The sequence below is a fragment of the Spermophilus citellus genome, assembly GCF_964194105.1.
Source record: "Spermophilus citellus genome assembly, chromosome: 4".
Classification (NCBI taxonomy): domain Eukaryota; kingdom Metazoa; phylum Chordata; class Mammalia; order Rodentia; family Sciuridae; genus Spermophilus; species Spermophilus citellus.
Window position 1 is genome coordinate 106,701,237 of NC_138185.1, and position 17,555 is coordinate 106,718,791.

General features: G+C 46.9%; 1 protein-coding gene across 6 annotated transcripts in view; it reads right to left on the reverse strand.

Annotated features, from left to right (window-relative positions):
* The window catches only part of PPCDC (phosphopantothenoylcysteine decarboxylase), an 85,356-nt gene that overhangs the window by 65,801 nt on the left and 2,000 nt on the right, over positions 1-17,555 (reverse strand). For 3 of the 6 annotated variants that reach the window (XR_014021566.1, XR_014021567.1, XM_081290766.1), the window contains exons 2-4: positions 14,412-14,611; positions 1,913-2,008; positions 948-1,076 (exon numbers count right to left, since the gene is read on the reverse strand). Coding sequence is in view for 4 of the 6 variants with exons in the window: in XM_081290766.1 (XP_081146892.1) it covers positions 948-1,076; positions 1,913-2,008; positions 14,412-14,537 (351 nt within the window). In the remaining 2 variants the exon portion in view is untranslated. Of the gene's footprint in view, positions 1-947; positions 1,077-1,912; positions 2,009-14,411; positions 14,612-15,336; positions 15,478-17,555 lie in introns of those variants that run through there. The other 3 variants (XM_081290767.1, XM_081290768.1, XM_081290769.1) reach the window with 3 other exon arrangements.

A 17,555-nucleotide genomic window follows, 5' to 3' on the forward strand; every position in this document is an offset into this window, starting at 1 on the left:
GAGTCAGGAGAATCAAAAGTTCGAAGCCAGCCTCAAGAATTCAGTGAGATTCTTAGTAACTTAGAGACACTGCCTCAAAATTAAAAAAAAAAAAAAAAAAAAAAAAGACAGAGGTTGTATATCAGTGGTAAAATGTTCTGAGGTTCAATCCCCAGTACAAAAACAAAAAACTACTCTTCTTCCATAATGAAAGCCCTCTGTGTCCTTAGCACAGTCCCTAGGACATGGGAGGTGAAAGCTTAATATATGGGGGAAAGGTAATAAGAAAGAGAGAGGAAGTAGAAAAATCACACCCAAATAGTTCCAGGATGATCATATAATCAAATCAGGAGACCAGCAGATCCTCTTTAAGAGTGACAGCTCCCTGGCTGTCACAGAGGCCTAAGCCAATTCCTACTTTTGTATATCTGAACCTCTCCTCCACCGTTCATAGGCAATTATCTCTTGTTCTGACTTCTTCTTCTTTTCTCTGTAAACTTTCTCTAATACACAGGAAAACTGAGTCTTAGCCTTGGGGCTAAAGAGCTACAAGAGATATGTTTCTATTGAAGATCTATGAGGAAGTAAGCACCCTTATCAGATTGCCCACATGTGCATATATCCAGATCCTAGTGAGGCAGAGCTGAAGGGGGAGGGAATGGACAGCAGAAGGCAGCTATGATGGAAGACAAAGAAAGAATGGGGCCAAGGCTAGGCATCTGACTGAGCACTGGGAGGTAGGCAAGAGGTGGACACACCCAGAGAGCATCAGCAAGTCCAATGGATCTGCAGGCCCAGGTCTGCTGCCCACTTGCTGGAGACTAGGGGGAAAGGGGCAGTGGAGCCAGGAGCACCACATTCTTCCTGAGCAAACCTGGGTCCCAAAGTAATAGGTCTTCTTGTACAAGGAAGTCTGTAGCTCAGAAAAGTGGGAGAGGGAGGGATGAGGATGCCAGGGAGTCACTCACAAGCAAATTGTCACAGATGCCACTGGCCACCTTCCCCAGGGTGTTGGCATCGAGAGGAGCCACTAGCATCAGGTCAGCCCACCTCCGCAGGTCAATGTGGAGAACTGGGTCAGAGCGGTGCTTCCACATCTGGCAGAGGGAGGAAACAGTGTCACTTTCTATGTGATAGGGGGAGGGGACCAAAGCAATCCAGGTACAAACCAGGAACCCAGGGAGACCACCTGACCTCCCTGCTCAAGTCCACCACAGTTCCCTCTCACAGCTCGGCTGGCAAGCACTGGCCAAGCAGCCAGCAGCCTGACAGAAACCAGGCCTGAGGAAACAAACGCCCCTTGTCTCTCTCAGCTATTCCCTTTATGGTTTGGTTTTCAACAGAACTGACATCTGGCAGGGAACTCCTGGCCTGTCTGCTTGAGGCGGATGCTTGGATTGTCCAAGCCAGTGGAAGGGCTCTGGGGCGATGAGAAATGGAGGGGGCGGGGTTGGGAGAAGAAGCCAGCCAAAAATGTTCAAGATTGAGAATGTTTAAAAATGCCTGGCAGGGCATCCCTGTGAGGCCCACCCTCGGCGTCTGGTGGGTCAGCTAGTGCCCGCCCCTCCACAGGAGGGCAGAGGCAGAGCCTGGAGGCCATGGGAAGTGAGGCGCTTTCCACAGCCCTGACGCCAGGAGCCACGTGGACAAGGGTGATGGGAACAGAGCTCCTCTGTGGTTTCATCAGCCCAGATAAGTACAAGGACACTCAACCTCAGGCACCGGGCCAAAGCTGAGCTCTGCCTGGGAAGGGAGGGACTGTGGGCCTCCCGCAGGCCAGAAGCTAGACAGATGTTTTCCTCTTCGCCTTTGCCCAGATGGCCCTGACCGCTGACTTCAGCCCAGCCTGTCTGCTCTGGCCGCCAGGACCATAGGCTAAGGGAGGACAGTTCTGTCCTGTTGGTAGAAATGTCTTGTTGGGCTCAGCACTAACCTCCCATTCATCAGAGTCACTGTAGAGGGTGACAGGAATGTCCTGGGGGTTGTAGAAATGTTTGGCTCTTTCAGTTGTGACCACTGTGACTTCCAGCTGTCACCAAGAAAAAGCAGAGGAAAGGAGAGAAAAGGAGGGAGAAACTGTTACTGGAGCTACAGACTTGGAGGCCACACACAGGCCAGGCAGGCAGACGTTTTCCTCACAGCCTGGCTTTAGAGAGGACTTCCCCAGAGCAGTGAGCCCCATGTTTGTACAGCTACTTCCGCTGTCACCCAAAGGTCAGGCCTGGCCAGGTGCAGCTGTTTCACTTCCCCATCTGAGGGGCCACTGAGGACTGAGTCACAAACTATCCAGTGCATATAAAGCAGCAACTCTTGCCACTTAGGCAGAGTGAGGCCAGGGGCCGAGGCAGGGAACCCAAGGCAACTAGTGAGGCCACTGAAGGCAGGAGGGGCGCCCGAAACAGCTCACCAGCTCTGTGCCACATGGCAGTCCTGCCCTCTGCAGGCCAAGGCACAAGATCTGGGACTGGCAAGCTAAGTCTGCATCCACACACCAGTGAGAGCAGTTTCTTCTCTATTTCTAGGAACAGAACTCGTGGGCTCAGGCTGCAGTCAGGCTCCCGGAAAGCCAACCCTGTGTGCCCAACACTCATAGGGGAGAATGAGTTTCCCTTCACCTGACCCATTTACAAATCACTAATACAAACAAGGAAGGTGTTTAACCTGCTCAAAAGAACAAATGGCTGAGAGAAAAAGCACACATAGTGTGAAAGGCCCTAGATGGGCTGGCCATCATCTGTAAAAGAAGATGTCAGACTAACTAGTTGGCAAAATAACAAAGGGGACCAGAGGAGTGGCTGGAGGGGAAGGGTGTGGGAAACCACACTTTTAGGGAAACCACTAAGTTAGGAGAGGACACTGAGTCCCAGAGGGAAAAGAACCAAAGGTGACATGGACAGAATCAATGACTAACCACGGCAATGGGCAAGGGCAACAATATCTGGAGCAGAGCCAGCCTGCAGACACTGTGTGTGTCCTGCACAGGTTATAAACATTTGTGAGCTAATATGGAGATTGGAAGATTTCACACAAGAAATTCAATTTCCTGACTTCTCGTGCAAAAGCAAAAACTCTGGTGCTGTTGGATCCACATTCCTACTTGATAAGGACTTGGTGGCATTGGTCAGGGTGCTCCTTTGGAATGGGGCATGTCTGAAAGGAAAGTGAGGAACCAGGAGTCGGGTGAGCGAGAAATGAAAGACAGAGACCAGGCCGAGATACACACAAGAGTTTATTTATCAGAGCTGACAAATAAAGGCCATCTCTCAATAGACAGACAGAGGCAAAACAGGATTGGGGTTTGGGACTTTTATGGGGCCAGGTGGGTCCTAATGAGAGCGGTTAAAGGTGGGGTTGGTATGAGGGAGTGGTGAGCCTTTCTCAGACAGGCCCTTGAGCAGGAAAGCAAAATTTTTCTTAAAATGGTGGCTGTCACTTAAGATGGCCATCCAGATGCTAAGCAAGGACCTTACAATGCCCATGCCAATTCAGCCTAGTCACTACTCCTCCTACTGTCCCCCTGAGGCCCACTTTCCTGTTGTTTTCTGTCTTTAGTACAGGGAGTGGGGGTAGCCATAGTCTACACAGCACCTGAGAGCAAAGCTGGGACCAGGGGCAGATATGTCACAGAGAAGAACTAAGGAACAATTGAAGGTCTGGGGATCCTGGCTCTACTGACCTGTCCATTGCCTGACCACTTCCTCTAAGAATCTACCATCCCCAGGACTTGCTCCAAACCTCAGGGACTTTTTAGAGGTCCTTTAAAACAAACTGCCAGAATACTGGAGGCTCCTCTAAGATAGCCCTCAACAAACCTTGCCCAGTTCTGAGCAAAATGGCAAGTAAGCAGGGTTGCCTTGTTTCTCCATAGAATCCAGGCCTGGAGAAGCTACTGCACTTGCACAGGCAGAAAGAGCAGAGGTCTTGACTTCTTCATGGGGAAGTGTGAGACATAAAAAGTTAACATAACCATGATTAACATAACCATGATTTTGGTTAACATAACCATAACAATGTAAAACTCTCAAACCAGGAGAAGAAAATTCAATTTACACAAAAAAGGAGAAGTAGCAGCAGACAGAAAGTAGAAAGCATTAAGTAAGATGGCAGAAGTAAAAGGGTGCAATGGTGCATGCCTATAATCCTAATAACACAGGAGGTCAAGGCAGGAGCATCACAAGTTCAAGGCCAGCCTCAGCAATTCAGGAAGACCCTGTCTCAAAATAAAACATTTTTTAAAGGCTAGGGATGTGGCTCAGTGGGATGTGGAGCTCCCTGGGTTTAATCCTCAGTACTGGAGAGAGAGAGAGAGAGAGAGAGAGAGAGAGAGAGAGAGAGAGAGAGAAAGAAGATGGCAAAAGTAGTAGTGTAATAGGAATTAGCGTAAATATATAATGAGTTGCACTCCTGATCAAAATTCAAATGCTCATCTTGAATGTTTTTTAATTCATCAATAGGTTGTCTAAAAAGACACATTTCAAACCAAAGATACATAAAGGTTAAACAGAAGAATAAACTTCCAGTTAAAACTCCCAAGAACAAAAAGGAGAAAAAAATGACAGCCACTAGGACACGTCAATACATTTAAGACAGAAGTGGAAAGAAGTATTAGAGATGAAATGAGATCAGATGAGATGAGATTTAAAAACCAAATTCCGAGAACCTACAAGGCAGCTAAGAAAAAAGCCCATTAGAGACAAGGAGTACAAGGAAATCTCAGGAATTGGAGGTGCTGAGTACCTGGGAAGGTGGGAGGGACAGACAGCTGAATGTAGATGGACTGCACCATCTGCCAAAGGACAGTGAAGCCCCCCAGCACCATCCCAAACTGCCAACATATCACCCTTCTCCATCCCAAGTGTTGTCAGATTTGGAACACTTGGCAGACAGACGTCAAAGGAGAAATTCTGCAACAGAAGTATCTACAGTCTCCCAGAGAATTTTACTATATCCTAAGAATGCTGGGTCTACCAGGCAGGAGACTGGTGAGGTCTTTTCTGGAAAACCCTATGTTCCCAGGATCATTTGGGTTTTCCCAAACCTCAAAAGGAAGATGAAATGAAATGGGACACAAGGGATTCCTCCCATCCTCCACCGATGTCACACCACTGGCCTCAAGCTCCAGACACTGTTCCATTATTCTTTTCCCCAATATTGATATGTAGAGTCATTTTGTTCTTCCTAAATTTCCCCATAAACTTCAGCTCACTCTGGGGGCCTCTGTTCTGTGCTCTAACTTCATCTTTGGTCACGTGTCCTCCTTTCTTTTTTTTTTTTATTTTTACTGGTTATTGATGGACCTTTATTCATTTATATGCGGTGCTGAGAATCGAACCCAGTGCCTCACACATGCTAGGCAAGCGTTCTACCACTGAGCCACAACCCCAGCCGCAGTGTGTCTTCCTTTCTATTTAACTGCTTTCCATCTCCTTCAGTAGGGGGCTTCCCAGGCAGCTGCTCACACACTGCCTCCTCTTTCTCATGGGAATGGCTGTCTTTCATGTCTGAGAGCTTCCCAACCATCCTGAACTATTGGCTACTTAAGAATGTCCCAAGCCACATATGATGGCAAACCCCCATAATCCCAGTGACTTGGGAGGCTAAGGCAGGAAGATCACAATTAGTAACTCACTGAGCCCGTGTCTCAAAATAAAAATAAAAATAAAAATGGCCGGGATGTAGCTCAGTGATAAAGCACCCCAGTTTCAACCCCCAATACCAAGAAAGAAAGAGAACATCCCTGGTTCATCTTCTCTACTCTGAATTTTGGAAAGTTGCTTCTTGAGGATCTAGTGCCCTCATTCTCCCCAATTCCCAAACTTCCTGCCAACTCTCAAAGGGTCTATACCTTAATGCCAGTCTTCAGAAATATTCCCAATTGGCATTCCCTTTGTTCAAGGGCTCCATCCTGCCTCTTGGCTCTACCTTTCTTTCCTCTACTCAAGGTCTCAGAGCCTTCATATTGCACCCCCCACCCAGGGTCTGTGAGGCCTCCCACCCTGGGCAATAGTCCTACTTAGCTTATTCCTGCTAAGCTAAGCACTTTAGTTGACCTCAGCCTCTCAGCCTGTGTATCCTCCCACGCTTCACAGTCACATTGTGAGGAAGCCTCCTAGGTCAGTGTCTTCACCTGAAGCGTACAATGAAGAACATGTGATGGGCAGGTCCTTCCCCAAGCCCCTCTCTGGCCCCACTGAAGCAGCCACCCCTCCTGGCAGTGACCTGGCCCCCAGTGCTGTAGGGCAGGCCCAGGCTTGTTTTTTCTGGTTTTATAGGGATACCAACTTGATCTGAGTCACCAGCCCTGCAGGCTTTGTTCTTTCATCTTCATTCACTCAGCCAAAAGGTCCTGGGAGCCAAGGGCTGGGTGTGGGTCTGTATACATTTTTTTTAAAGCATGTGGTATTACCTTCTAAGTTACTAAATAATTAAGACTATTCACTCATTCACCCTGACCTTTTCCCAGCAAATGCCCAGGAGCCCTGCCTGGTAGGTCACAAACACCTCAAGGCCAGGTACTCTCTTAGGCTTTCTCTTACACCCTCACCGGACCTGACAGAAGCAGGGCTGGGCACCAGTACCACAAAAAATAAAAATTAAAAAAACACCATCACACACACACACACACACACACACACACACACACACACACACTAGTCTCCTGTATACTACAACATTCCTGAAAGGCAGCTCTTTGCTTGCTCTCCTGCAGAGAACCCTAAGAATAGTTTTTGTATCTTTCTTTTCTTTCTTTTTTCAGTACTGGGAATTGGACCCTAGTCCTCACATATGCTAAGTTGTGCTCTCTACCTTTGAGTTACATCCTCAGCCCTACCTCTAACATTTTTAGCTTGAACTTTTTTGTGTGATAAGACTGAGACCTGGCTAAGACCCTATTCCATAAAGCAGTCTGCATTTTTATTTTATTTTCATTTTTGGTAATGGGGATTGAAACCAGGGGTACTTAACCACTGAACCACATCCCTAGCCCTTTTTATTTTTTTTTTCTTTAGTTGTAGATGGACACAATACCTTTATTTAATTTATTTATTCTGTGGTACTGAGCATTGAACCCAGTGCCTCACACATGCTAGGCAAGTGCTCTGCCACTGAGTTACAATGTCAGCCATCCCCCAACCAGCCTTTTTTAATATTTTATTTAGAGACAGGATCATGCTAAATTGCTTAGGGCCTCACTAAATTGCCAAGGCTGGCTTTGAACTTGTAATCCTCCTGCCTCAGCCTCCCGAGCCACTGGGATTACAGGGGTGTACCTCCACACCTGGCACAGTCTGCATTTTGTCTAGCATTTATAGAGATTCTTTCCTGAAACCAGTTGAAAGTCTGATTTGTTTTTCCCTCCTAAAGAGACATCAAGAATCCCAATCTAGTCAGGTGCAGTGGCACACACCTGTAATCCCAGCAGTTCGAGAGGCTGAAGCAGGAGGATCACAAGTTCAGAGCCAGCCTCAGCAATGGCAAGGTGCTAAGTAACTCAGTGAGACTGTCTCTAATAAAATATAAAATAGGGCTAGGGATGTGGGTCAGTGGTTGAGTGTCCCGAGTTCATCCCAGGTATACCACCCCCGCAAAAAAAAAAGAGAGAATCCCAATCAGAAGTATGGAGTTCCTAAATTGGAGTATGGAGTTCCTGCAGAGGCAGGGAAGGGAAATAGAAACAGAATTTGGGGGTGACACTTCAACTTCTACTTTAAGGACCCTCGTCTGGCCCAAGTAGTTTCTTGGGCAGATTATCAAAAGAAACTGTGCAGAAAGTACTCTGCAGCAAAAGGATGAGACAAATCTCATGGCCCGAGTTCCCACTTCCATCCTTGTCTTCCACCCACTACAATCATAGGCAGCAGCACCACCACCTCTTGGTTTGACAACCAAAAAGTGTCTTTGGACATTGTCCATTGTCCTGTGAGAGGCAAAACTGCCTCGGTGGAAAACCACTACTCTACAGCACTATCCAACAGAACTCTCTGCAGTGATAGAAATGGTCCTGTCTGAGCTGTCTAGCATAATAGCCACCAGTCACACGTGGCCATTGAGCATTTGAGATTTGAGGGTGGCTGATGTGACCAAAGAACTGAATTTCTGGTTTTATTTAATTTTAATTACCTTAAAGTTGAATGGGTTAGCAGCTATCATATTGGTTGGCGCAATTCTGGTATATGCAAACAAAGTAGAAAAGCCCCAGCTAGAACCTATAGCTGAGTGACCACAGGAGAGCTGAAGTTTGTAGTGGAGAATATGATGATGGCTCCACAGGAAAGCAAAGAAGATTCTAAGAGGATCTACCAGTCAGGGACTCAAACTGTGACAAGGCAAGGCACAGGGCATTACTGGCTCAGGTCTCCAGGCTGGCATGTACAGCAGAGGACCCTGACATTGGGCCCATCAGTATTGACAGTGACATGCTCCTGATCTGTGCCCAGGACCTAGTGGGGCATGGTGGTGGCACACCTATTATCCCAGCTTCTCTGAAGGCTGAGGCAGGAGGATATGCTCAAGGTTAACCTAGGCAGCTTAGCAAGACCACTTCTCAAATTAAAATAAAAAGGGCTGGGGGTGTAGCTCAATGGTAGAGCCCTTGCCTAGCATGCATGAGGCCCTGAGTTCCATCCCCGGTACTGAAAGGAAAAAAAAAAGATATCGCTGACTCTAACCTGAGCCATGGAGGTGTCAGGTAAACTTGAAGTAAAAGGACTCTTGGTACCCAGTGCAGTCAGCACATGGAACAGGAGTTGTGGAGGTGGCTTCATTAACAAATGCCTAAGTATCTGGATGTCTCATAATGATGCCTCAACTCAGCAAACATCTACTATACACCATGGGGCCAGAGCTGGCAAGACAGGAGCTGTGCCCTCAGTCAGGGCTCAGTCTAATTCAGAGGTGGGGCACATAGAACCCTGACTCCTAACTATAAAGCAGGACAGACCAAGGCAAAAGTCCATAATTCCTAGGGGTTCTCAACCTGGCAGCTTTGGTAGGCTTAAGCAACGAATGTCCAGGTTCCAAGTCTGACCTCAAATTTACTTGCTGACAGAAGTCAGGACACGTGGCTTCAAGCCCGGTTTTGCCAACTTACTTGCTGAAAGATCTCAGGCGAGTGAGTCTCTTCCTCTCTGACCACATGGTTTCTATGGGTTGATCCAGCACACTGGGAAACCTGGGTCCTTTTGTTATCCCTCGGCTTTCCCCACTTTTCACACATGTGAGTTTCTGCCTGCAGAAAATAGGCATTCTCTCACCTGCTTCCTGGGGGAGTTGGTATTCTAGTCATATCAGCACCTCATGCTGTGCCATTTCCTAACTCAAGAAAATTCCCAAGAACAAAACCAAAAAGGCAGGCTATAGAGGCTCTCCATGGGGATATTGTTCTAGGGCATCATGGAAGGACACTGGGGTGCAGGACCCTCTGTCTGAAGCCCAGGGCTGGCTGCCTCTGAGCTCACTCCATACAGGTGCAGGGGAGAGGTCTGCAGGGCAGGGAGAAAGGGACCATTGAAGCCAACAGAGGCACAAATACAGGCCTCAGAGTTTCCACAGCAAGACTACAGAGCAGGCAGGTGGCCTCTTCCTGGAAAGAAAGGAAAACCTCAAACCAGGCCTGGCTTCCCCTGCTCTCCTTCCTCAGTGACCACTTTGAAAAAAAAAAGCAAAAAGTTACAGTGAATGTTCCATAATCCCCGACCAAAAGTCCACTGACATAAAAAAAAAGAAAACAAATACATAAGTTAGGAAATGAAAATTGAAAAAATGATGCAAAATGAAAAATAAGTCTATTTCTGGAAGGGAAACAACCTCCAGAGGAAAAACCAAAAGGCAAAAACTCACATGTGTGAACACACAGAGGAACCACACTATGCTCCAGAGGTCAGCAAACTTTCTATAAAGGGCCAGATAATGTTTTGGGCTTTGTCCCATTTACTCAACTCTGGAGGAGCGCAAGTACAGCCATGGGCAATACGTAAGTGAAAGGGTGTGGCTGTGTGCCAATGAAACATTATGGACTCTAAAAGGTGAATTCCTTGCTTTTTCTTTTTGGTACTAGAGATTGAATCCAGAGGCATTTTACCACTGAGCTATATCCTCAGTCCTTTTTATGTATTTATTTTGAGACAGGGTCTCACTAAGTTAGCCAAAGTTGGCCTTGAATTTGCAATCCTCCTGCCCTGGCCTCCCACACACATGTGATTACAGGAGTATGCCACCACACCCAGCTCATTAAAAAAATATACATATATTTTTAGCTGTAGATGGACACAATGCCTTAATTTTATTTATTTATTTTTATGTGGTGCTAAGGATCAAATCCAGTGCCTCACACATACTAGGCAAGTGCTCTACCTCTGAGCTACTGCCTCAACCCCCAGCTCATTTTTTTTTTAACTTCTTTTAACCACTTAAGAATGTAGAAATTGGGGTTGATGATGTAGCTCAGTGGCAGAATGCTTGCCTCACATACACAAGACCCTGGGTTTGATCCCCAGCACTACAAAAAAAAAAAAAAAAAAGTGAAAATCATTCTTAGGCACAAGTTGTACAAAAAGAGGCAATGGGCTGGATCTGGCCTGTAGGTGAAGTGTGCCATCTCCTATTCTCTGCTTATTTCACTTCTATCCCAAGAATAGTCCCACGTCAGTATGAGAGGTACATCTCATTTTTCTGTACTGCTGCAAACTAACTCATTGAGAGGCTATGCCATAAGTGCACCATAGCTTGCTTGTATTTTTTTTCTTTTTTTTTTTAGTTCTGGGGATTAAACTCAGGGGCACTCTACCACTGAGCTATATCCCCAGTCCTTTTTATTTTAACACAAAGTCTTGCTAAATAGCCGAGGCTGGCGTCAAACTTGCAATCCTTCTGCCTCATTATGCAGAGTCTCTGGGATCACAGGCACACACTGTCTTGCTCAGCTATACCACAGCTTTCTATAGTTCAACATTTTGTTTTGAAATGATATACAATGCTATAATGAACATTCTTGTACATATGGTCAACTTTTATAAATATACTCTAAATAGTTTAAAGAGCTAAGAACACTTAAAATTTCTATGTTGCCAAATGTTCTTCCAGAAAAGCAGAATTTATTTTGTACTGCATATGAGCCAGACGCTCTTTCCTTCATCCTTGGCAATCCTAGATGTCCTGATGGACATTCTAGAAACTTATCCTTCTCTTAAGACCCATGTACTTCCTTAGTGGAAAGTTTCTCACATTTAGAATCCTCTTCTACCTCTCAGCCATTAATACCTGCCCTGAGAAGCTACTTTGGTGTCTGTCTTCTTCTAAGTTTGAAGGATGCAAGCCAGGCTGCCAGCCAAAGGGCAGAGAGTAATTTGAACTAACAGCCCAGATGTAACTGCTGCCCAATTACATGATGATTAAAAAATGCAAACCCCCTGGAGCTCCTGGACTCCAACCTCAGGCTACCTATAGGTCCTAGTCCCTTTTGCCTTCACATCTAGAATCTTCTAGTATCCACCTGACAGAAGCTCTGGAGACGGACATCTGAGTACCTGTCTCCCCTTAACTGCATGGATAAACGAAAATTTAAGCCAAAAAGAACTGACTTTCCCAGAGTTCCAGCATCAAATATCCTCTCTGCTCAGCTGCTTCTCTTAGCATAGGGTTGTCCCCTATCAGTTCCCCCCTCCCACATATAGGCTTGAGGACTTTAGGGTATCTTCTCTCCCCAGCTGCTGGTATGAGATTATGACTAAATCCACCCCTTGCCATAGGCCACCACAGACTCCCTGATCTGGCTCTGGGGTGGCAGCACAATGACCTTTAGATCAGTGGCTCTCCGGGACACCTGCACATACTGATGGATCAGATGTAGTTATGAGCCAGGTCTGCAGAATTGCCCAGCTCCCAGCAGCCTACAGCCCAGCTGTTCAATGGCTAGTCAATCCTGGTGTCCTGAAGGGAGCTCAGTAAAGCCTTATGCACATGAACTCACAATTCAGCAGGCAAAGAGTTGAAAGTGCTCCAAGGGACAAAGACTGCTGGGGGGCAGGGCAGAAGAGAGAAGAGAGCTCAGAAGAGAGCTCAGGACCACTAGGAAGGGTGGTAGTGTCTAACATCTGGGGCCAACTCTAGGTAAACCTGGGATGTCTCACAAGAACATAATTAGCAAAGCTAGGCATGGTGAGCTGTGAAGAGGGATGAGGACCCTCACTTTGTCAGAGAAACTGTGGTTCCATGGCTTTTTCCATATGGCTTTCTCACAAACCCCAATACCTCACACTATGCTGCTGGCCCAAGGACAGCACATGGGAGAAAGTGGGGGTGGTGGACAGGAAACACACACACTGTTAAGTGCTTCTGCATGCCAAGCTCTGTGCCTAGTTGCTTGCACAAGATGACAAACTGTCATCTCTGTCATCTGTGTCCCCAGCCAATACCTCATGGTGCCTGACAAGCACGTGGGGGATGAGTAGCAATAATTATCCCTATTTTAAAATGAGAAGGGCAGGTTCCAAAGTAAAGAGGCTTCCCTCCCAGCTCAGTGCCCTCTGGCTGCCTCGATCCAGTTTCAACCCCAGCCAGAGAGGGAGGGCCAAGTCCTGTTCCAGACATGGCCTGTCCTCCCAGGAGGCCCAAGCTAAAATGCCTGGGGTAGGCTGGACAGCTTCCCTGCTCCAGGCAACCCTTTCCTCAAACCCCCCATAAATGCTGGCTGCGTGGGATGGGAGGAAGTGGCGGGGTTGCCATTTCCCCTAGCTCTGAGGCTGCCCATCTGTTTCCTGGGATAGGACTCCCTGCCCCCATCCACCCTGTCCCAGAAACTCACTTGCTTTGGGTCTATGAGAAAAGGAACTACATGGCTCCTCCTTTCCCAGGGGGTGGAGACAGAGGCTCTAGCTGCTGCAACCCCTTCCAGGTCTCCCACCCTCAAGGCTCTAGGTGTCTACCTCCTACCAATGATTCTGGGCACACAAGAGGGTAGCCAGTCCCTAACAGCACTGCCCCCAAACCACAGCACCCAGTTCTCAAAGCAGCCGTGAGTTTCTCCTCCCTCCCTCCTCTGGTCTAGCTGGCAGTTTCACTGCTTATCCCAGCCTGGAAGGTGGGGTGAGGGGGTGACTTTCTGGGTAGAAGTTTGTGGAACATTAAAAAAAAAAAAAAAGTGAAAACAAGCTTTCCCAGACCCCATGGCTGTCCTCTCACAGTCATCTCTGGGTGAGCACCGCCCCCTGCTGGACATGTCAGATATAGCTGCCTGGGCCACCCTACATTAGGGACTAAGCAGATAAACAAGGAAAAGGCACAGCCTGGGCCTCATCAGTGACATAACAATGCTCCCAAAACTATGGCAGATAACATGAGCAATGTCCAAAGTAACCTATAGTTCCACATCAAATCAAACCACAGGGCTGTGGGGTTGTCGTCTATTGGATTTCACATTGTTTAAGGCTTTGAACTTTTGCCCAAAATATGAAACTGACCAAAATTGAGGTGGCCTAGCCAAGAACGGGGGCTAGAGTTTCCAACCTCAAAACAACGTGGTGGTTCCTTGGGCATCTGCAAACACCTGAGGCAGCAAAGTTTGAAACCAGAGCTGTGGGCAATGAGGAGCCTTTGAGACTTCAGTGCATTTGACAGGACAACCATCGTGTCTTACAAAAGAATAGAACCCCGGTGCTCAGAACCAAGTGAAAATGGGGCAGAGGAGCCCAAGGCACAAGTGGGGGCCGAGAACCTGCTGTATTTACTCAGCCAGCCTCCTTCCCACAGGATCTCACGGGCTCTCAGGGTCAGTGTACAGGAACTCAAACCCCCATCCACAGCATCCTTTCCCCATCTCCCTTCATATCCTGTCCACACTATCTAATCTAATCTAGCTCCTGCTTACACGGGCCACACACCAACACACCCAGAAGAGCTCCACAAATACCATGATTAAGAAAAAGAAAATCCTGCCAGGCATGGTGGCACATGCTTACAATCCCAGGGAAGCAGGAAGATCACAAGTTCAAGGCCAGTCTCAGCAATTTAGCAAGGCCTTCAGAAATTTAGTGGGACCCTATTCCAAAATAAATAAATAAATAGATAGATAGGTAGGACTGGGGAGAGGGTTGGGGCTGTAGCTCAGTGGCAGAGCGCTTGCCTAGCATGCGTGAGGCACTGGGTTTGATCCTCAGCACCACATAAAAATAAACAAATAAAATAAAGGCATTCTGTCCATCTACAACTACAAAAACAAAAACTAAAAAAAAAAAAAAAAAAAAAAAAAAAAGGACTGCGGACTTAGCTCAGTGGTAAAGCACCCTGAGTTCAATTCCCAGTACAAGAAAATCCCACACACTGAAGAGAAATAGGCTGGTATCATTATACAATAGTTACTATCATTACATGATAGTATAGTAATGATGACTGTCTAATGTTAGAGGCCACTACACTTGTCTAAAGAGGATACTCACCCCAGGAATGTCCAAAAGCTTTGACACCAGAAAAGGCAACTTCAGAGCAGCAACACTTCCGGTGACACCCACAAGAACATGGAATTTTCTCTCCACCAAGGATGCAGCACCTGGACATGATTCCATGTGGGGTCTAATGGCTTAAAATTCTGGGAGCCTGCAAAGTCTGGACTTCATAAAGCTCTGTCAGGTCTTAGCATCTAGAGCAGAACAAATGATACCCTTTCACTCACACATTCATCCAAAAGGTATACAGAAAATATCATGTTAGACCCTACACCAGATGCCAGCGAGCCTCAGAGGATCAACAGTCCCAGCTTCTGTTAACACAGTGTGATTAGAAAAGTCAGACCCCTCTCCCCACACAGGCCTGTTACAATGTAATGTGGCAAATGCTATGAAGAAGGGTCATTCCAGGTATGGTGACTGTCTCATTGAAAAGACATTCAGGTTGAATCCTGAAGGAGGAACATTTTTTTCCAGAAACAGGAGGAAATGACTTCAAAAGATGGAAAATCTTATAAAGGTGAAAAGACCTGAAAGGAGGTGGGAAGTTGGGAGAACAGAAAGTAGCTCAGTAGTGAGGTTGAAGCGTGATGTAGGTATTAGGATAAGGCTGCAAAATCAGGTTGAGGTCAGAATGTCAAGGGCAGTAAGACTCTGGAGTTTTTATTTGAGAAAGATGGTGCTGGTAGTGGTGCTGCCAAGAGTGTAGAGGAGGCTGGGGGTGAAAAGATGGAGAGTGAAAGGAACTACTGCAGCAGACCAGGCTGACTGGTCCAAGGGAGTAGTAGTAAGAGATGGAGTCCAAAGATGCTTGTGAGGCAGAACCCTAGGCAACCAGGGGGACAGGGTACTCCCAGGAATTGAGAGATTTTGGCCTCTATGGCTCTGACTCTGTAGATCAGCCTGAGCACCAACCTACCAAGGAGAAGCAGATGTACGCCACGCCATGGGACCAGCTAGCTGATTTCCTCCTTTGACTCTCAGATGTTGCTAGAAGTAAGTGCTCCTGAATTTCGGGGCAGGCGAGGGAGGTATCAGGTTTTGGGTATTGACCTTGGATCCTCCTGTCTTGGCCTCCTAAATAGCTGGGATTAAAAGGGTGGGCTATCACACACAGCTGAGTGTTCATAAGAGAGCTGAGGGACATACCAAAACCTATATTCTGGCAAGCTGGGCCAGCAAACCACACTCCATCAGCAACAATCACTAAGGACTGAGTTCAACTCTGGGCAAAGGACCTCTAGAAAATACAGCTGCTACCATCAGGGAATCTATAAGTAAGGTTAAGACAGGGATCACACCCAGAATTACTTGAAACAGGTCCTTCTCTACCATGTACCTTTTTGGTCATCACTGACTCAATTTGTATAAATTTTTTGCCTCTACCTCCAACAGCAAGTTCCCTGCAGTGTGATCATGTTTAACCACCCAGTGTTTTAGTCAGCTTTTTTCATTGCTGTGACCAAAAGACTTGACAAGAACAACTTTAGAGGAGGAAAAGTTTATTTGGGGCTCATGGTTTCAGAGATCTCAGTTCACAGATTGGATAAATCCAATCCTCAGGGCCTGAGGGGAGACAGAATATCATGGTGCAAATGTGTGGTGGAGGAAAGCAGCTTGGAACAGGGCACCAGGAAGCACGAAGAGCTCCCCTCACCACAGACAAAGGCACGCCCCCATAGACCTAGCTTCTCCAGCCATGCCCTACCTGCCTACAGTTACCACCCAGTTAATCCCTATCAGAGGATTAATGAACTTATTAGGTCAAGGCTCCCATAACCTGATTTCACCTCTAAGCTTTCTCACATTGTCTCACACATGAATTCTGGGAGGATACTTCATATCTAAACCATAATACCCAGTCACTAGCCTACTACCAGGCAGTCCTGAATGTCTGCTGAATGATTGATAAATTGCATGCTGGGGCTGGAGAAGTAGCACACTGGCAGATCACTTGCCTAGCATGCTGGGAATGCTGGGTTCAATTCCCAGTATAATGGGGAGGAGGCTGTACCCTCTAGACACTGTGGCCTGTGAATCAGAAGCCCTGGATCCTGCTCATAGTTATACTTCTGACTTGATATGCAACCTAAGTCTCCTTCATGTGCCAAATGCAGTTAGGATGGGTTTCTCTCTCAAGCTTCCTCCAGTAGAAGCTGAGTCAATACATAAAAGACAGTGGTAAGGGCTCTTTGTACAAGGGAGAAGGTCTTAAGAAGATGCTCAAAAAGGACAGAATCAGCAGCATGAGGGAAACCCAATTGACCCAGAGGAAGAACTGGTGAACAGCTGTGTTTCTACTGGCTACCTTCATGGCTCCATGGGGTCCTCTCTGCCCAATATTTGCCTTTAACTCTTAGTATATATCCATGTGAGCAGACGATTTTTGGCTCCAGTATCCCACTTCTACATGGAAGGGTCTCCAAGGATTCAGACCCTTCTCAGTAGGGGTTAAGCATAGGCTGGTTTCCTAGAGCAAGACCCCCCAGGGTTCCATTTGCCAGCAATTTCAATTTCTATTTCAGGCCTAGCCAGGGTCATGCTGGCTCAGAGTTGAAGAACTGAGTTCATCTGGGAACTAAAAAGCCCTATTAGCAACTAGCAAGGTCCACAGGGTCTCTAAGCCAGTTTCTTGTCAGAGTACATTGGTGGGTAACAGAAGCACATTCTTGGTTCTTTGGGGAAACCTACCTGCCAGATCTCAAACCCTGACCCTGTTCCACCCTAGCCTATCCTATTAGGACAGGGAGATTCCTGCAAAACCAGAAGTTCAATTACATCTCTGCAATCCCTGAACCTCCTCTATAAACAAACTGAAAAATTCCTATGAAACAGGCTACAGTAAGCAATCAATTGAAGATGGGCACAGTGGCACACATCTATAAACCCAGTAACTCAGGAGGCTGAGCAGAAGGATTACAGTTTCAGACCAGCTTCAGCAACTTAGTGAGGCCCTGTCTCAAAATAAAAATATATATATATAAAATAAAAAAAGGGGATGGGGATATAGCTCAATGGTAAAGTGCCCCTGGGTAACAATCCTCAGTATGGGGCAGGGGCCAGTTGGCAAACAGGTGGGTTATAGTGCTAAAGGCCATGATTACTGGGCCTCAAGGTCCCAGGGCACCAGCCATGCAG